The following is a 20,119-nucleotide window of genomic DNA, read 5'->3' as shown; positions in this document are numbered from 1 at the left end:
TTTATCTAGATTACTGAGTTCCTCGGCATGCCCTTAAATTTTGCACGTAATGAAGTAATCCCCAGCTGTAGCTTTTTTGGGGGTGGGTGGGTATATTCTGGAGGCAGAGGGCTCCTGCAATCTGCGCCTGCTTCTTTAAACCTGTGACCGTTTTTTTTGTTTTTGTTTTTGTTTTTGTTTTTGTTTTGTTTTTTTGTCAACGGGAACTTTGCCCTGCGCCCACCAGGGGCCAGGATAAAGTTCCCAGCTGGTTCCACTCCATCCATTCTCCCCCACCCCCATCCCCCCCATTTCCACTGAGCTCGGGATTACTCGGAATCCCTGCAAATCCTTTCAGTGCCGTTTAATTCCGTAAGTATTACTCGAGGGCCATACACTAAGTTGCCAGGCAGGCACCTGGTTAAGGCTGGGGGCTGGCGAAGATGGGCAAAGACCAGACAGCCAGAGGCGCCGCGCGCGCTCAGGGGCACCTGGATGGGGCACCCCGCCCGGTCGGAGAGCGCGGGACGGGGAAGGCTCCCGGAGGCGACGGCAGGGCGGGACGCTCAGAGCCCGCAGACTCTGTACCCGGAGGCCTAACCGCAGACCCTAGCGCGCCTTTGCGGGGGCGACCACGTCAGAAACCCCGACCTGGCGTGACTTCCTGCCCGGGAGGCCCCGCGGTCTCGGGCTCTGGACGCGGGCCAGGGAGGCGTCGCCCGCGCGGGGTCGGAGGTGCTTCCTGGGCGCCGCGGGCGCGCGGAGGAGCGGGCGGCGCGGGGACAGCGCACCTGGAGAGCCCGGAGGCCCGGCTGGCGCGCGCAGCGACATGGAGGACGGCGTGCTCAAGGAGGGTTTCCTCGTCAAGAGGGTGAGCGGACACTGGCCCGGAGGGCGGCTCCCGGAGCCGGGTCCCCAGCCCGCGCCCGACGGCGGTCTCGGCGGCCTGGGGACAGCCGGGTGCCAGGGTTGGAGGGCGGCTTCAGGTGGAACAGAGCGGCCGGGGCACACAGGCAAGGAGGAGAGTTCAGCTTGGCTAGTGGTAGGAGGCGGGGGGGCGACTCCTGAAGGGTTATGTTAATTAAAACAACGTATTAAGCTGGAAAGAGTGCAGTATTTAAATATGCTATATTGAAGCAACCTAAGTGTGCTCGCGGCGCCCGTCTATGTATGAACGCATCATCTCCTGTACTACTCACAGTAATTCCTGAGCGAGGAGGCAGCCCAGGCTTCTGAATGAAGCTCTTAGCGTGTAGGAGTCCCGGACCTCGTGTTCTTCAGCCCTCCGCAGTCCCACACGTGTAGCACCACTTTCCTCCCTTTCCCCAAAGGAGAAACTAGGTTCGGGGAGGTTAATTAAGCAGCTTGCTTAGGATCTGGGTGCTAGTGGTGATGGAGCGGGTGCAAACCCATAAGGTTGACTCCAAATCTTATTCTGTCCACAGCAGGGTGGGTGTTGTTATCACTGAATTACAGATGAGGAAACTGAGGGGCAGAAAGATGAAACCGCTTGCCCAGAGCCGGGGGACTAATAACTGGGACTGCAGTCTCCATCCTCAGTCCATGGCCCATGGTCTCATGCCCATGGCCCATGTCGCCTTTCCCACAGCTTACAAGACTTCAGACAGACAAAGAGCACACAGATCAAGGTGGAAAATGAACCAAAGAGCAGCAGCAAGAGGAAGTTCAATATTTTAAAATTCTTTTAACATTGATGTCCACACTAAGGGTTTATACTAACATAACAGCAGGGCATAAAATCTGGGGATGAGACTTTTGGCTCTTCTACTGAGATTGTAGCTTTGAGAGGGAGATGGATGAAGAGAGATGACGGGGCTCCCCCTTCCATTGCCTCCCCTGGCGGTCAGAGCAGCCCTGAAGTCTCAGATTGCTTTCAGGTCCATGGGTAATGTAGCCATGCTATGTTACACATTATTTGTATAGGAGGGCAGGGGTGTTGTTTGCTCAAAACTACAAGCAGGAGATCTAGTAGGAGGCTGATGCCGGATCAAGGGTCAGGCTGGACACAAGCAGGTACCAAATTCCAAGCCACTGTGGTTAGTCCTTCTCGTGCTGTGGAAGCATCTGCACCTCAGAAAGACAACCTGTGGCAGGGTTGCTCCAACTTTCCTGCACCTTGTGAGGTGAGAGGGAGAGTGTGAGCTGGGCAGGGCATCTGATAGGCATCTTTGTCCACATAGCTTGGCCCTAGTAGGGGTCTCCCCCAGTTGCTGGTGTTTCCTCCCAAGATTCCCCACCACCACCACCATGCAGAATCCGGGAATGCTAGAAGCAAGGATGTGAATTCTCTTCTGGATGGCTGCCCAGTCCTGGGTCGCTGGCCAAGGGAGTTCAGGGTGCAGGGAAGTGAGAACAGTCTACAGGTCCAGCCCAAAGGCCCACAGAAGGCGCTTGGCTGAAATACTGAATGCTCATTCCAGCTAAACCCAAAGCCTGGTGTTTGGAGGCTGGCCCTGAAGCTAGCGGAAGCCACACCCTTTCCTGCAAGGTGAGGGACCTGGCTGGGTGCCCCTGGTAACAGTTCCCGCCTATTGATCAATCTCAACTTTTTCTCCCCCCCACCCCCACTCCCTCTCCTCCTGGGTGGCGCCAGCAGCAGCTTCTGTATCCACTGGACTAGTTGCAAGGCTAGGGCCATGGGATTCCATAGATTTAGGACGGTTTAAAGCCTGGGGTGGGGGCAGGGCCTGAGCTGGAAGCCCAGAGTACAAAACAGTCATCACCCAGGAGGGTGAAAGCAGTTGACGGGCAGGGGCATGATAGATCTGGCTCTCACTCCCGCCCAGACAAGAAAGAAGCAAAGCTCCAGGCGAAATGCAGGGCACTCACTTGGCCTGGCTTTAAAGGAGGGTGAGGGGGAAGGAAGTGAGATCAGCACGGACAAGATTGCTTTTCCTTTAAGAAGACACTGAGGTACTTCAGGCCTTGCTGCCCGGCTCATACCTCTGATGACCCTCTTAGAAAATGACATGGCAATGCTAACACCCTTTGGCCTGAAAATGTCCTTTGTAGGAAGGACTCTATCCCAAGAAAATACCATCAAAGCTTTATGAACACAGTATTATTTATGTAGTGAAAAAACTGGAAACTCCCTATATGTCTGCACAAATAAACAAATGACTAAGTATATTATGGTTTTGCAGATGTTAAAAATGCTTATAATCTAATAACCCAAAAAGTGAAAATATAAAAGGTATTATTAGTAAGGAAAAATAGGCATAGAAGAAACAAGTCTGGAAGGAGTTCTGCAGGCTAGAAGTCTGAAATCAAGGTGTTAGCAGGGCCATGCTTCCTCTGAAACCTATAGGGGAGAATCCTCCCTTGGCTCTTTTGCTTTGACGTTTGCAGATTTTTCCTTCCCATGTAGGGAAAACCTTATAGGGAACAACCTATTGTTTCTTTATCCTGTGAATTTCCTTTACTTGTACTCACAACACTTCCCTTCTGACACTGCTGGTCACCAAAAGTGTAGAGGTTTTCCCCAACACCAAGCAGTTCTCTGTGATACCAGCTACATGTCCTGCCATTTAACTCAATTCTGACACTATCTACCTAGAGATAGTATCATATCCCATGGGTTAAGAGATCAGTCCCACAAAACTGCCCCCCTCCACCCCACCCCACCCATACTTTAGACACTAGCTGCACTTCTGACTGGCCAATGGGCTATCGATTGGAGATTCCAATACACCCCCTTTTCCATTTCAGTTAATTTGCTACAGTGACTCACAGAACTCAGGAAAATATATTTACCAGTTTATTAAAGGATATGATAAGTGATACAGATGAAGAGCCAGTTGGAAAACCTGGGTAGGGCAAGGTATGTGGGAAGGGGCATGAAGCTGCTATGTACTCTCCAGGCATGCCAGGCTCAGCACTTCCATGTATTTACCAACCCAGAAGCTCTCTGAACCCTGTATTTTTGGGATTTTGTGGAGACTTCATCACATAGGCATGATTGATCATTAACTCCATTTTCAGCCATTCTCCCTTCTCAAGAGAATTGGGGTGGGGCTGAAAATGCCAAGCTTCTAATTGTGGTTCTTTATGGTGACCAGCCTTCATCCAGGAGCCCACTTGAGTCACCTCGTTAGAAAAAAGACGTTCCTATTACCCAGGAAATTACAAGGGTTTCAGGAGCTCTGTGCCAGGAGCAGGGGACAGAGACCTAAATATAAAATCTATTATCTCACGCAGGCAATTCTTGCCATTCTTGGTTTGTAGATGCATCACTCTAATCTCTGCCTCCACTGTCCCATGACCATTTTCTTCCTATATATCTCACTGTCCAAATTCTCCTCTTCATATAAGGAATACCAGTTAGTATTAGGTCCGCCCTAATCCTTTATGACTTCACGGTATCCTAATTACATCTGCAAAGACTCTATTTCCAAATGAGATCACATGCATAGGTAACAGGGGTTAAAACTTCATACCTTTTGGGGAGGGAAACATAATTCAATCTGTAACAAGTACCATCTCTGCTTTTCTAGGGTTGTAAGGTCTTGGGTAAGACCTTTATGGGCCTCAGTTCCTTCATCATTAAAGTAGGGAGTAGTATGGACTTTCTCAAAGGGTGCCTCCAGCTATAATATTCCATGCCTCTTGAACCCAGTCATAGGTTTGTTATCCCAGCTATGGACTCTCCTCCCTCTCCCTAAAGGGGTTCTAGGGACTCTAAGCCACTTGTGGTTGGTCAAGTGGGCCTCTGGCCTTGGCCAGTCATTTGCAGACAAGGAGCCTGGAGAGGGAGGAAACTCCCTGGGTAGAGGGAAGCCTGGGATATCTTTCAACTTATACCACAGTAGTTTTGGCCTCGATCCCTTTACCTGGTGACATGAGACCAGTTCCTTATTTCTGCTGAACATGGCGTGCTTTTCTGTAGACCAGGGATAATGGAGTTCTCCTTCCCATTTTGTGGATTATTATGGCATCTGCCAACTGAACTGCCTGCTCCAGTCTGGCCCACTTCATTCAGCTGTTCTGCCACAGTGTGGTCAAGGTGATCTTCTTAACATGAGAACCTAAGCCTTTCTTAGCAGCGTCTTCTTAGAAGTCTTCCAGGACTCCCCTCTGGCCACAGTATACAGATCAAACTTTACTGCATGGAACTTGAAGCTGACTGTGCCTGCATCACTTCTGTCCTTTGCCCACAGGCCTCTGAGCCTCATCCATACATAACCAGTTGGAGTTTCTCAAAAGTGGAAGTGGTTCAAGCTCTCCTTTCCCTGCCTTCCTGACCTGACCAACTCTACACAACCTTCAAGACTCAGCCCCAGTAGCAGCTCTTCAGGGAGCCAACCTAACCCCACTCACTCTTTTTTGAGCTTCTTCTTCCACCTAAGCTGCTTTTCGGGGTTTGCATCATGACCTATATCACTTCTCTATTGTTCTATAATAGTTTCCTCAAACCTTAATGTCTTTTTTTTTTTTTTTTTTTAATTTTGAGAGTGAAAGAACAAGCAGGGAAGGGACAGAGAGAGAGGGAGACAGTACTGACAGTGCAGAGCCCAGTGCAGGGCTCAAACTCATGAACCTTGAGATCATGACCTGAAGTGAAACCAAGAGTCAAGACACTTAACTGACTGAGCTAGCCGGGTGCCCTGCCAGAGCTTAACATCTTAAAGCCATAAACATTTATTGTCTCACATAATTTCTGAGGGGCATGTATTCAGGAAGAGCTTAGCTGCAAGATTCAAGTCTCTCATGAAGTTACAGCCAAAATATTGCCTGGTGTGGCACTCTCCTGAAGGCTTGGCTGACTGGAGGGTCCAATTCCAAACTCAATCACATGGCTAGTGGCTGGAGGTCTTAGTTCCTCACCTCCCTATAGGGGCCGGTCATGATGTGGCATCTAGCTTTCCTCAGAGTCCGTCTTTTCTAACCTAACCTGACAAATCATTACTCTGCCATATTCTCTTGGTCACACAGATCAGCCCTTGTACAATGTGGGGAAATATATAAGGTTGTGAATACCAAAAGGTGGATATCCTGGGGGACCCCACCAGTCATCTGTCCTGGAACTTATCACATTGAGTGGCATCATTGTGTGTCTCCTCTGCTGTCTTGGGTCAGTATCTTGTTCATCTTTGTCTCCCTGCTGCCAGCCCAGTGCTTGGTACAGTAGTAGTTAGTCGTTGATTGTTGAATGAATAGATAAGTGAATGAATTATCTCCCTAATCATCTCATCAGGATTTTTGTTTGTTTGAATTAAAATTAATTTTCCATTATAAAAATAATACATACTTTTATTAAAAAAAAAAACTAGAAAAGGACTCAAGGCTGTAAATTGAAAAATAAGTTTTCATTCTTGTTGCCTTATGTCCAGTCTTAGTCCTTAGAGATGACTATTAACAATCCTGAGGTATCCCTTCAGAAATTTTCTAAAATAGCTACTAGAGTCATTTTTAGGTATCGTATGAAAAAATGTAAGTAAAAGTGCTTTACCTGTGTTAAAGACCATTGGCGCTGTGATTCTTGTTGACTCAGACTGCTGTGTTTGACCTTGAGGGCTCCACCAATGACCTTTCCTGCCATCTGTAAGGATTGGAATGCCTCCCCTATAGCCACAGTGGGCATGGTATTGTTACACAGTTAGAATATTTTGCATTATTTTATTATAAGCAATGATCCTAAGTGTCTCAATACATAAAACCTTTTCCCTCTCCTAGATGATTTACTCCACACACATCCCCGGAAGTAGAATTATTGGGTCAGAAGATTTGAACATTTTTTTTGAGGGTCACAAGCTGCTTCAGGGTTTCTACCTACACAGTAAATCCTTTCTCATCAGCCTTTCTCCTCAGACCTCTCACCCTTACTGTCAGGATCTGTAGTTGCTCATAAACACATTCCACTCTAGTGAGTTTGAACAGAAAGGGATTTCATGGAGGAATAATAACGATTAAGTAACTCAGGAATATTTGGGAGGGCCAGAGAACCTGGCTGGGATGCTATAAAGCCAGAGATGATGTAGCTAGACAAAAATACCTACCAGCACCAGCAGACATTTCTAGCGGAAACATCATTGCTGACATTGTTTGCTATTTGTCCCTGGTAGCCCTGGGGACTGGGTGTCAGAAGAACCTATTCTTCCAACATTGTTCTCTCCAAAAATTCCTGTTTCCCGTGGGAAACCGTGCATAGGGGTGGCAGCCACTTGGTCACCTATCAGTTCCCTTCGTGCCAGGGATTCCGAGAAATGTAGCATTTTGTCCAGGAAAGTACAGTATCTCCAAACTGGTTTGTTCTGTTCAACATCTGTTGGTGACACTTTCTTGAACGTCTCCAGCCCCATTTCTCCTCTCCCTGTTGCTTTAGTTTGCTAGAGTATTGAAACAAAATACCACAGACAAGACAGCTAAACAGATTTATTTTCTCACAGTTGTGGAGGCTAGGGTAAAAGGTCAAACTGTCAGCAGGTTTGGTTTCTTCTGAGGCCTCTCTTCAGCTTGCACATGGGCACCTTCTTGCCATGTGCTCACATGGTCTTTCCTCTGTGCATATTCCTCCCTGATGTCTCTCTCTGTCTCTGAGTGTCCTTTTCTTATAAGGACCCCAGTCAGATTGGATTAGGGTCCACTTGATGACCTCATCCTAATCTAATCACATTTCTAGGGCCCTATCTGCACTTACAGTCAACACTGAAAGTTAGGGCTTTAATATATGAATTTGTGTGTGTGAGGAGTGACATAATTTAGCCTGTAACACCTATGTTTTAAGATATAAGATTATTTGACCTTCTTCACTTCTCTACCTCACACCAGCCCCCATTCCATCAACTAGGATTGCATTCTCCCTGTACACAATCTTTTGAGCCAACAATCTACTGCTAATGCTGCTTCAACAGCCCCTCAAAAGGGGGTCATCGAAAAAGAGGACCCAAGTCTGGGCCATGTGGGGAGCAGTAGAGAACCCCAACTGCTGAGACGTCAAAACCAAATCTTCTTTGTTTCTTGAAACATGTCTGCCCACATCAAGAAAAGCTGTCACCCGTCATGTTACATGTCGATCCTAAGTATGGGAGAGAGCAAAAAATGTAAACTTGAACTTGACTATGAAAGTTATTTTCTGTGAAGAGCTTGATCGCCATGCAATGTAATAGCACTTAGACATATTAATAAATTCTTGTCATATTAACATAGTTAAAAGTTTTATTGAGTTGCCACAATAAATTGTTTGGGCATAGCCCAGTGCTCACTCGGTCAATTCCCACAACTTTTGGTTCCCTAACAGCACTGTGCACAGTACACATCGAACAATCACAGTTCCACAGATGTGAGAACACGAGGAGACTTTGAACTTAATAAATGCTAGGAAATGTAAGGAAAGGAGTGAACTAGGGAAATGGTCTCTGATTCAGATAAAGCCCATCTCTCTTAGTTAGAAGCTCGCTCTTATTGGGCTCTGCTCTGGGAAATATGCCATGAAAGTTGCTTTCATGAGTATGTACTAAACCCATTCCTTTCTGATTCCTCAGCAGACATTCCCTCATCTGTTGGTCTGTTCTAGAAATAGGCTCTTTGCCTTTACCTTACTATCCTGTCCATTGGCTCTATGACTCACTTGAGAACCCCCAAACTACCCTGTCTTTCAGTCTGGCCATACCAAGCTAAGCAAGATTATTAGGGTCCTTAGCACTGGTAGACTGTTTGTGGCTTCAGCTTTACAAATTGCCTACATCTTTGACTAGTGACATTCTTTCTAGGAATATATGCTAAGGAAAAGAAAATCTGAGATGCAGATCAGAATTTATGTGCAAGAATATTCATTGCAGAATTGTTTATAACAGTGAAAAAAAGAAACAACCTCAGTTCAAACAATAGAAGATTGACAAGTAAATATTGCATCCACCTAGCGGTCATTCAAAAACATGTTTTAAAGAAATACATCGGGGGGCGCCTGGGTGGCGCAGTCGGTTAAGCGTCCGACTTCAGCCAGGTCACGATCTCGCGGTCCGTGAGTTCGAGCCCCGCGTCGGGCTCTGGGCTGATGGCTCAGAGCCTGGAGCCTGTTTCCGATTCTGTGTCTCCCTCTCTCTCTGCCCCTCCCCCGTTCATGCTCTGTCTCTCTCTGTCCCAAAAATAAATAAACGTTAAAAAAAAAAACTTAAAAAAAAAAAAAGAAATACATCGGTGTGAGACGATGCTCAGCAAAGCTCAACAAAACAAAAACTAGATAATGAAACTATATGTAACATGGTCCTGATTTTTTTTTTTTAAATCAGAAAGTAAAAACTAAGGAAAAAAGACAATAAGAAAACAAAATGTTAGCAACAGCCGTCTCCTGGTAGTACGACTTCCTCTTCAGTATACTTTATAGTTTCTTTCAAGGTTTATAACCACAAACAAGGTCAAATGGGAGGTCTTGGTTACATACTCAGATGACAAAGAGATCCAGACTGATAATGCTTTTTTCATGCACATGAAAATAAAACGTATGATTCTGAACTAGATCCTTTGGCTATTAAAGATATTACTAGGGCAATTGGTGAAACTTGGCTGGGGGTTGTGGAATCGATGATAATAATATATTAATGGAAATTTCCTGATGTTGATGGTTGCATTGTGGTTATGTTGGAAATATACGCCCCCTTTTTTTGTAGGAGATGCACAATAAAATATTCAGAAGTGTTGGAGCATCATGTTAAGAATTTACTCTTAAATGATTCTATCATACAAGTTCTTAATACTATTCTTCAGCTTTTCTATGAATTGAAATTATTTTAAAATAAAAAAATTAAGTGAAGTTAAAAAAAAAAAGGTAATGCTGTCCTCCTTTCTGGGCAGTTGATCCCATGGCACAGTCTGGCTACCTGTGCTGTGGGACACCTCTCCCTGAACACAGTGTCGTCCCTTCAGCCATCTCACCACAGGGCTGTGCTGTCCATCCTCAGGGTCACATTGTCCACAACTGGAAAGCACGATGGTTCATCCTCCGGCAGAACACGCTGCTGTACTACAAGCTCCAGGGGGGTCGGAAGGTGACCCCTCCCAAGGGCCGGATCCTTCTGGATGGCTGCACCATCACCTGCCCCTGCCTGGAGTATGAAAACCGACCCGTAAGTGAAGGCCCCTGCTTCTCGGCTCCTTTCTGCCCGGGACCCTCTCATCTCTGGCCTCTTTGGTGAAGGTGATGTGGATAATAGGAAGAGCTGAGTTATCATTGAAAAAACCTAAATTCAAGTCCTGCTGAGCTGTGTAGCAGGTGTGACCTTGGGCAAGTAATTGAGCCTCTCTGAGCCTTAGTTCCTCCTCTATAAAATGGGGTAAAATAGTGACACCTCACTATCCCCCATGATTGTGTTGAGAATCATGCAGAAGGTAACAGTCTGTCAAAGCACCTTGTAGGCTAGGAGGAACCTCACAAATGGGAGCAACTATTGCTATCTTGGGTTTCAATGTGATGGCTTTCATTCTCTAAGGAGGTGAGTGTTCTAAAAGTCAGGCGCAGCTTCAACCCTACCATGAAAAATTATCTGAATCAGTCGTTTTTTTTAAGGGCCCATTTTGTGCCAAGAAATTTGCTAGGCTTGGAGGAGTCAAGGAAGAAAATGGTAAGAGTGCTTTCCCTGGAGTTAGTCATCTTATTATGAAAACAAGTGGTTAATCGAAAAACATTCAGAGTTCCAAATGTTGGTATAAACATGATTAGTCATAGAGAACACCATATTCCTGAAGAGGAGGAAGACGTATTTATAGGCTGTTGAGTCAGGTACAGCATTGGGAGGAATAGAGACTTGGCAAAGATCTGAAAGAGGAGAGAGGCAGATATTCTGGCATGTCAGGTGGAAAGTCTTGAGTGAAAGTGAGGGGAGAGATAGGGATAGATTTGGAGATGACGATGGCCAGTGTGGCAAAAGGAGAATGTTCACCAAGGGAGCAATGGGAGATTGGCTGGGGCCAGATGGAGGTAATGGGGAGTCACTGAAGGTTCTGAAGTAAGAGAATGGACTGGTGGAAACTCTCTTAGGAGGACTAAAATGAGGAACTACGCTCTGATTCTAATAGGTTACTAGATCAATAAAGAAGGGATCTAACCACTTACGTTTTTCTTCTTTGACTTTTCTAAACCAATTGACAAGCCTTCTAAGTATAAGAAAACGTTTGTGACAGTCCATTCTGGGAGGTGGGTTTCCTGGTATTATGTTAACTGCTGTACTCTTTTGTAGTTTTGACTTTTTCTCAAATAAGAAAACAAAGGGAGCTATTAAAATAGTGAGGCATGAAATAAGGCAAAAAGTAGGGGGAAACACAAGAAAATGTTATGAAGGACATGTCAACAGGACCTGGTTGACTGGATGTTGAGGACAAGGGAGAGGAAGGTATTGAGTGTCATTCCACCCTATGAGGCTGCAAAAATGAAATGTCATTCTACAATTTCCTCTGCTAATCTGGAAGTGCCGCTGATTAAGGGAAAAAGTCAGGTGGGGTAGCATTCTGTCAGGTGGAGGTGGGGCTGCCGGAGGATGCCCAGCCTGGGAAGACTGGGGCTGTACCTTCTTCCTTGTGGGTCAGAAGACCAAACACAATGTCTGGACACATAGCAGATGATTAGTAAATGTTTGTTGAATTGATGTTTAAGAAAGAAGAAACATTTACAGCGGAGACGTTTTTAAGAGGAAAAACCCCTAGTTTTCTAAGTGAAGTTAAGACTCCCCAGACCTTGTAGGGTTGTTCGTTAACCTGATGCCCTTTAACAATCTTTAAGGGACAGTGGAAAGCAAGAGTGCTGGTAGAATGGGCTGGAGATAGAGAAGCTTTCAAAAAAGGAGATAAGTGAAATTTGCTAACTGGAGTTGTGAACTTCATGTTAGTTTTCCCTAACATTCTCAGATTGTCATTCTCCCAGTTCAAGAGTACTTGACCTGCAAGAGGTCAAGAGGAGCCAGCAAGTTCGCTAAGAACACGTTATAAAGTATATACATGTGTATGTGAATATATATATGTGTATACACACACACACACACACACATATATTTATTTATTTATTTATTTTATTTTTTTAATTTGGGAAGCTATGAAAGAGTATGTGTGGATTTCACATGGAATTATATAGTCTCTCCTGAAATTCTTTCATTAAAATGTTGATTACAGACTGCCAGTGCAGGTGCAGGGAGCTGGGTGAATTTGTTCCCCTACGATGCTGATGAGTGAGTCAGCGTTAACTTGGAGGAACGGATTTGTGGTATCCTTTGGGACTGTGAACCAGCCTCATCTCATCACTGTTTTTACTGTTAGTTGAGGTGAGGGATGTTGAGTCTGCAAACAAAGCAAGTTGGGAATTAATGCACTGGAAGACAGAATCAGAATGAAATAGAATGCATCCGCTTTCCCAAAAGAAGCAGTAGGCTTCTAAGATGACATTTAATAGGGTCAACATCAGAATCCCACAGTGGCCAAAAATAACCCAAAAAACCCTAAATGCACATTTAAGGAATGGAGGAGATGTGGCCTACATCAAAAAGACTGTCTGCTGACCTCATAGAGTGCTAGTCTATGGTGCCACCATAGCTACCTCGGGCCATCAGCCGTGCCACCCTGTGCCCCTCAGAGCTTTCCTGGAGCAGCCGGCTCCATTCCATGGGTCATAGTTTATGAGAATGGCAACCACCTGCAGAACATGTAACAGAGCATGAGCTGATTAAGGGTTTAAGCCATATGATATGAGAAGTGTGTGAAAGATTGGGGATGACTGAAGAAAAGAGGACCAAAAGGAGCATAAGGAACAGTTCCTCCAACGTAGGTGTTAATATCCCCATATGACAGATAAAGAGACTAAGGCTTGGTGGGGTTCCTTTTTTGTTTTGTTTTGTTTTTTGAGAGAGGGAGAGGGCCCAGTGAGTGAGGGGCAGACGGGGGCTGAGGGGGGGAGAGGGACGGAGAGGGAGAGAGAGAAAAGTGGGGCTCACCCGAAGCAGGGCTCATGTTTTACCCGAAGTGGGGCTCGAGCTTACTCGATGAGGGACTTGAACTCATAAACCGTGAGATCATGCCCTGAGCCTAAGTCAGATGCTTAACGGTCTGAGCCACCCAGACACCCCTTAGTGAGGTTCCTTAATGTGCCCAAGCGTTCATAGCTAAGTGGCTAAGCTAGGATTTGCATTCAGATCAGTTGGACTTGAAAGCCAGTACACTTCTCACTTCAGCACAGGGGCTGTCATGGGAGGTAAGTTAGTCTGTGTGATTAGAAGCAAGGAGGCAAAGTGCCCAGGCAACAGTCCCTATGCTAACTAGTCTATCCAAGAGGGAGAGCTTGCCTTGTGAGCCATGAGCTCCCTGTTGCTTCAGGTTGACAAGTGAATCTTTGAAGACCGCCCCCTGGGACATGGTTGAGGGGTTGGGAGTTCGGCAGCCACCAGATCTGTGTGTCCTGGGCTTGCTGTGGCCCCGTCATCTTTGTTTGGGGCTAACATTCTCTGGCCTGCCAGGCCTCTGAGTGCTGGTCTGACGAGCCATCTCTTCCTGCAGCTTCTCATTAAGTTGAAGACTCAAACATCCACTGAGTACTTCCTGGAAGCCTGTTCTCGAGAGGAGAGGGACGCCTGGGCCTTTGAGATAACAGGAGCTATTCACGCTGGGCAGCCGGGGAAAGTCCAGCAACTCCACATATTGAAGAACTCCTTCAAGCTGCCCCCTCACATCAGTCTGCAGTGAGTACCCAGCCCACCCCCGCCCCTCACCCTGCCTGGCTTTGTTGCAGCCGCTTCTGTCAGTGCGACGGGGGAGGGGGTGGGTTCTGTTGTTACTACACACGCCTTCTGGTGCCACCATTGTGCGTCAGGGTTTTCTGCTGTCACTGTCCTGTTTGTATTATTTTTTCTGCCTGGGAGTGGCCCTCCCTCCCTGCCCTGCTCCTATGTAATATCTTGGGGCCTCTGCTGCTTTCCTACCTCAATGTCTTGAGACCCTCCCTTCAATTTCAGCCAGGGTGCCTGGGGCTATGTCACAGCCCCCTAGGAATCTCCATGCACCAAGTCACTGGTCTTGTTTGCAGCCTGGTGGCAAGAATGGTGTGTTCTGATAGTGGCTGCATTCTTGCTCTGTGAGGTTCCTCATTCATCCATCCATTCATGCATGCATGCATCCATCCATCCATCCATTCAGGAAATATTTATAGAGGGCTTCTTGAATGCCATATACCGTACTAGGTGCTCAGGAGATGCAAATATGAATAAATAAGGTCTCATCTCAGTGGCTTTCCAACTCAGGGGCATAAATAGAAAATGAGAAAAGATCTTCCATTGGTGGCAGGAATCATCTCACAGAACAGAAGGAAAGCAGATCATTGGTGGAGGCAATACTCTAAAGTGGGGACGTCAGAAGGGAGTGCCATCATGGAAACTGTTACATCTACAGGAAACACCCCCTAGCCTCCCAGGCAGCAGAACTGTTACACCCATCAAAGACAAGGCACGAGTCCATTCCTGGGCTCCCAGAAAGCTCCATGCCAGTCACTGAAATCTTGATTGTGCAGCCTGGGTGCTTGCTAGACCATGGTGAGTGCAGGAGGAGCAGTGGAGGTAGGAGTGGGTTGAAGTGATGGGTGACTTTGAGAAGTAGCTGGAGGAGGTCCGACTTCTGCAGATCATAGAGAATCATTATTGTATATTATTTTGCTTTTAAGTTGAAAGTAATAGTTCTTAAGTTTTGCTACAAAAGTAATACCCATCTTAGTGTAGAGACATGAGAGCATTTAGATGAGCAAGAAGAAAAGAAACATCCTGAAATCCTACCTCTCCAATCTGATGCATTACGGAAACGCTTCTTGCTTTGTGATGTGTATCACACCGTTTGCCACTTGCTTTATACCTGTAGCAGCACTCTTGGACTCCCCCTCCTACCTGCTGGTGTGATGTGGGTATCACACACTGTGGGGCCCCTCTCCTTTGCCTTCCTTCTGTGTAGTCGCATTGTGGACAAGATGCACGACAGCAGCAGTGGAATCCGGCCAAGCCCCAACATGGAACAGGGAAGCACCTACAAAAAGACCTTCATAGGTGAGCATCCCCTCTTGGGGGCTGGGCTGGGCAGTGGAAACCTGGGGCGTGGCGACCTGAGACTCAGCCATGCTTGCTTTCCTGTGCTGAGGCCAGAGCTGCCTGTGGCCAATGGGCTGGTCTGAGATGGCCGCATGCTCTCGGGTAGAACCCAAGGCTGCCCAGGAGGTTAGGGTCAATGAGGTCACAGCCAAGCACCCCCAGGGAGGCTGGTCTGTAGCCTGTCATCTGACTGATGCTGCCCTTGCCCCAATGCAGGCTCCTCCCTAGTGGACTGGCTCATCTCCAACAGCTTTTCTGCTAACCGTCTGGAGGCTGTGACCCTGGCCTCCATGCTCATGGAAGAGAATTTCCTTAAGCCAGTAGGCGTCCGAAGCATGGGAGCCATTCGCTCTGGAGACCTGGCCGAGCAGTTCCTGGATGACTCCACGGCCCTGTACACTTTCGTAAGTTAGGGAGTGGGTTCTTCTTGCCGCTGGGGCAGAGGGAAGGAGAAGGTAACCGAGTGAGGGCCAGGGGATCCACAGTCATGGACCAGAGGCCTAGGGTTTGGGGACTTCTTCACCCTCAGGGGGAGTGAGGTTTCTGTACCAAGGATTTTCCTGTCCCCTGTGGTAGTCCCAGAGCCTGGAACTGGAGCCTTTTTGTAACAGAGCCTTTGTTCACTCCTTCCCACTAGGCTGAGAGCTACAAGAAGAAGATAAGCTCCAAGGAAGAAATTAGCCTCAGCACTGTGGAGTTGAGTGGCACAGTGGTAAAACAAGGCTATCTGGCCAAGCAGGTATGCTTGTCTTGGAGAGGGAGATGGACAGAATGCCCCCAAAGGGTGGGAGGGGCTGAGCTGCTAAAGGGCACTCATTACCAGCAGAATCTGCTAAAGCAGGAGCCGGTGGCGGCTGCAGGGAGCAAGGCAAGAGGCATGAATGTGCCCGTTCACACACATGTGCGTGTGTGTCCCAGACACAGGGGAAAGTACGCACAAGTCAGTATCACAATGCTAAAAAACGTCTGCAGCACTGCCCAGTTCATGCATTTGTCTGGAAGGACATTGCTTACTGGATCAGTGTTTTGCATTTGCTGGCCTTCAGCTCCAGGACGCTTCCTGGGGTTTCTGTCTTCTTCCGTGGGACTCTGCATACCCTCCAGATACACTTTTCGAAAAAAAAAGTCTTTTAAGACAAAATTCTGCAGTGTAATGTCAGTGTTTAAAACCTGACTGTGGTCACTACCGTTAACTGTGTTTGGAGAGAAGCCCTGTCCCAGGCACACATGCGGCCTTTCTACCTGTGCCTGACACACAGGCTATTCTGTGAACAGAATCCCCACATCCCAGCATGTGACGTGACCTCTGCACACCCCTCATGTTTGTGCATTTCCCACACACCGTGCGAATGTGCATGTCTGTACCATGGACACACATGCTGCTCAGTGCCCTGCCCATTTTTACTTGGAGCACATGGCTGTCCTTGTCACCTGCTTCTTGCATATCAGGATCCCCATCTGCTCTTGGATTATTTACTGTGCATGCAACTGCCTATCTACCCCAGATAGATCTCTACTGCCGCTCCCAGGCCTGACAGGAGTCTAGTGAGGGGAGGCAGTGAGGCCCTGGAAGACCACGAGGAAGGTGTGGGAGGGGCTCTGGGTGTTCCAGGCTAAAGGGTTGAGGAAGCTTTGCGATCCAGGGGGTGAAGCCAAAGAGAGTTACACACACACCAATGTCTTACACATTTAGATTTTAACATAAAAGTGATCATTTCTTTTGCTGATGCAGAACGTTGAAGTGGTTTTCTCTGTATTTGTGTGCACATAAGTACATGCAACTGTGTGTGGGTTTGTTTTTTTTGCTAAGTTGACACTTAAAGTTGGTGCCCTTGGGTTCAAGTTTGCCCGTGAGCTCTTAGTGTAGCTGACACCTGCTGCCTCCCTGTCCACCTTACATGCTGAGTGGGCCCTGAGTCATGCTCCCCTCTTCCTTCAGTGTGACCCTCTTTGGTTCTGGGAACTTGGCTAACTGTGACAGTGTTTTTGCTAATGTGTCTCTGAGCAGGGAAGTCCAAGTCACTGCAATCCCTGGGTCTCCAGCAGACTCCTCTTAGAAAGTAGTCTGTTGGAGCCAGCTGGCTTGGATGTTTGGCATTAGCTGCATGGAGGTGGGAGGAAGGGACAGAGCTGTCACAGATGAGCCTTGAACCCTTTCTTTGCCTCAGGGACACAAAAGGAAAAACTGGAAGGTGCGGCGCTTTGTTCTGAGGAAGGATCCGGCTTTTCTGCATTACTATGACCCTTCCAAAGTGAGTGTCACATGTTCACTTGGTACCCGTGTGTGATACTTCCAGACCCTTCTGTCCTGGGCACCGCAGGCAGCTGGCTGTACTTCCTTCCTTTCTCTCAGCATCCCTCCCTCCCTCTCCTCCCACAATCCAAGCTGCACTCGATGGTCTGATCATTCCCTTCAGCACGCTGTTGCCTGCGCAAGAGGGTTATCATTATTTTGAGAGGAAAGCATCTTTTAGTTTCTCCAAAGCTTTTTGTGTGGCTGGGGAGGGTGGAGCAGGCTGATAGACTCCTAACTAGTGCTTTCCAGCCACTTCACCCCTTTCTATGAGGAGATCCCATGAATCCTGCCCCTCAACCTTTTGTCCCCACCAGTGTTGTGGAAAGTTTCTTTTACCATGTACTGTTTAGGCCATAATTTACTAATTTTGTTTTCTTTTTTCTAATTGATCAAAGGATTGCTACTCTGAGTTTCGGATATAAGAATTATTGTGTGATGAGTTGATTTAATTCTAGTCAAAAGCAAAGAAAAATGGCCTTTTAGTTGGCCTGTCCAGCCTTGTCTTGGTAGATGTAGGATTTTCATTCATTTTTTGAAATATTGGAGAGTGGGAAGTTCCTCCATCACCAGGCTTCAGTCAGGAATTCCCACCCTAACAGTGGCACACGATGGAGTGAGGGGAGGAATGTGGCCCTGCCACTGCTGGCAGTGAAATGAAGCCCAGATTTCCTTACTGGTGCATGTCACATGGCCGTGTGATGTCTAAATTCAGCGTCACTTACTCTTCCAGATGACTCTCTGACTTCTTTAGCGGGCCTCAGGGTGGTTACAGGCAAGAGTTCAACTCCTTTTTCCCTTTTATGCATTCACACTATGCCTAATGAGGAATCCTTTCCGCTGCAGGAAGAGAACCGGCCAGTGGGTGGGTTTTCTCTTCGTGGTTCCCTCGTGTCTGCTCTGGAGGATAACGGCATTCCCACTGGTAAGGTGCAACTTCACGCTGGCCTGCAGGCCTCAGGCTCCTCCTCAAATCCCCCCCTGCTGTGCTGTCAGCAGTGCTCTGCTGATGGACTGAGCTATGGGAGCGGAGTATGCTCTCTCAGTGAGACGAATGGTGTGAGTTTGAAGCCAATTTCAGAATTAGGGAAAAGGGCAAGGGGGGTGGTGTTCTTAGTCTTTTAACAACACAACCAAATAATCCTTGTCTCTGGTATTCTTTCCCCTCAGTTTCTGTGCCTACTGGCAGATAAACTGCCACCTAAGAATAGAAGCCTACAGTGTTTAAGGATTAGCAACACAGCTGAATGTCTATTAGCACGCTAATTTCACAATGGCCAGCTAAGACAGTATTATTCCCATTTTATGGACATGGAAATTGAGGTTCAAAGAAGTGAAACAAGTTAATATCAGGTCCCAAATCTGTGCCTGCTTTTATCATAAGCATACTGGATTCTTTGATGTGAATGGAACTGTAGATCTGTGGTTGGTGCAGGGAGCAGGCCAGGAGGGCACAGGTGAAGGACAGGGAATGGAAAGGAGGAAAAAAGGGAAGCGGGCATTGGGTGGGATTCCCTAACCACATACGTTGGCATTGAAAAACACTTCATGTGTATTTTTGTTTTTGGCTCAGTTGACTTCTAGCTGAAAGCAGACATGGATACTCACTCACTGATTTTTCTTCTGCCCAGGGGTTAAAGGAAATGTCCAGGGGAATCTCTTCAAAGTGATTACCAAGGATGACACACACTATTACATCCAGGCCAGCAGCAAGGCTGAGCGAGCTGAGTGGATTGAAGCTATCAAAAAGCTAACGTGACAAGGGAGCGTGTTCCTGAAGGAACAGGACAAGGTTTCCTCCCTCCTACCGGATGGTACAGACAAGATTTCCTGGAGAATGGGTGTGTGCAGACTTATAGCTTCTTTGTATATTTTGCACTGCTTTGCAGTGAGACTGGTGATCCTTAGATCACAATCGGCAGTGGTGCTATTTCCTTCCCCACCTTCCTGTTAACAGCCTGGAAATGCTAGAACAACCATTAGGCGTCAGCATCTTGACTTTCACCCATCTTCACAGCCAGCCATTCCTCGGGCACCAAGGTAGGGTTCCCTGTTGTAACACTAACTAGCCACGTTGCAGTACTAAATAAAATGCTAATATTGTGTTGGCTGTCTCTGAAGTGCTGTTAAAAACTAACTCCTTCCTTGGAATTAATAAAAACTGCCATGTTTTTAGCTATTAGAATTTCCTGGACAAAGTTGTATGGTTTTCAAAGGTTTTCCATACTCAAGCCTATGTAAATTACTATGCAAGATTATGAAAACATGTCAAGTGACCTGTCACTTCATCTTAAAATGCTTCATCTTAAAATGGGGATGAGGGCAAAATTTTGGTTGAACATTCCTTGAATACTGATTTGTTTTGAAAAAGAAGCCTGCATAAGCATATATACTGCAGAAATCATGGGCTCAGTTGGGAGAGATTACTCACACATACAAAAAAGAGTGAAGTTACAGTGTTTCTATGAAAAATGGCATTCAGAAAGAGATGCAGAGCAGAAGCTGCTAAAGGACAGAGAAAGATGTAAAAGAATTAAATTAAGGCATGAAATTTTTGTTTTAAAGTTAACATTGAGACATGTAAGTACCAAGAAGCTTCACCAGTGGGGTTAATCTGAAGTAGTGAAAAGTCTGTATCATACAGTATCTTTAAAAACATTTTTATTACTTTCAAGTTTATACAGTAATCTGGCACAAGCTACTGCCAGCATTCTTGCCAAGTACAAGTGCTTAGACTTCCTTTAATGAATAGATATGTAACTTACATTTAAGGGGAATAGTATTT

The 20,119-nt window shown here is 46.7% G+C and overlaps 1 protein-coding gene across 1 annotated transcript; it reads left to right on the top strand.

The window, feature by feature from the left end:
• The first annotated feature begins 445 nt into the window (after positions 1–445).
• PLEK2 (pleckstrin 2) lies at positions 446–19,439 on the top strand. Its single transcript, XM_043556411.1, has 9 exons — positions 446–850; positions 9,897–10,061; positions 13,471–13,652; positions 14,908–14,999; positions 15,258–15,445; positions 15,679–15,780; positions 17,210–17,293; positions 18,181–18,259; positions 18,966–19,439. The coding sequence occupies exons 1-9, from the start codon at positions 809–811 to the stop codon at positions 19,091–19,093; spliced, it is 1,062 nt and encodes a 353-aa protein (XP_043412346.1). The 5' UTR covers positions 446–808; the 3' UTR covers positions 19,094–19,439.
• Positions 19,440–20,119: the final 680 nt, after the last annotated feature.

This window comes from Prionailurus bengalensis, chromosome B3, assembly GCF_016509475.1.
Source record: "Prionailurus bengalensis isolate Pbe53 chromosome B3, Fcat_Pben_1.1_paternal_pri, whole genome shotgun sequence".
Lineage (NCBI taxonomy): Eukaryota > Metazoa > Chordata > Mammalia > Carnivora > Felidae > Prionailurus > Prionailurus bengalensis.
The sequence above is the reverse complement of the archived record's forward strand: the minus strand, read 5'-3'. Positions and strand labels throughout refer to the sequence as shown.

What these genes read in the sequence shown, in the direction of transcription:
- PLEK2 (XM_043556411.1), top strand. Translation starts at nt 809, where the DNA reads ATGGAGGACGGCGTGCTCAAGGAGGGTTTCCTCGTCAAGAGG. An exon ending in AAGGCTATCTGGCCAAGCAG is followed by an intron (nt 15,781 to 17,209) that starts GTATGCTTGTCT and finishes TCTTTGCCTCAG; the next exon opens with GGACACAAAAGGAAAAACTG. An exon ending in ATTACTATGACCCTTCCAAA is followed by an intron (nt 17,294 to 18,180) that starts GTGAGTGTCACA and finishes TTTCCGCTGCAG; the next exon opens with GAAGAGAACCGGCCAGTGGG.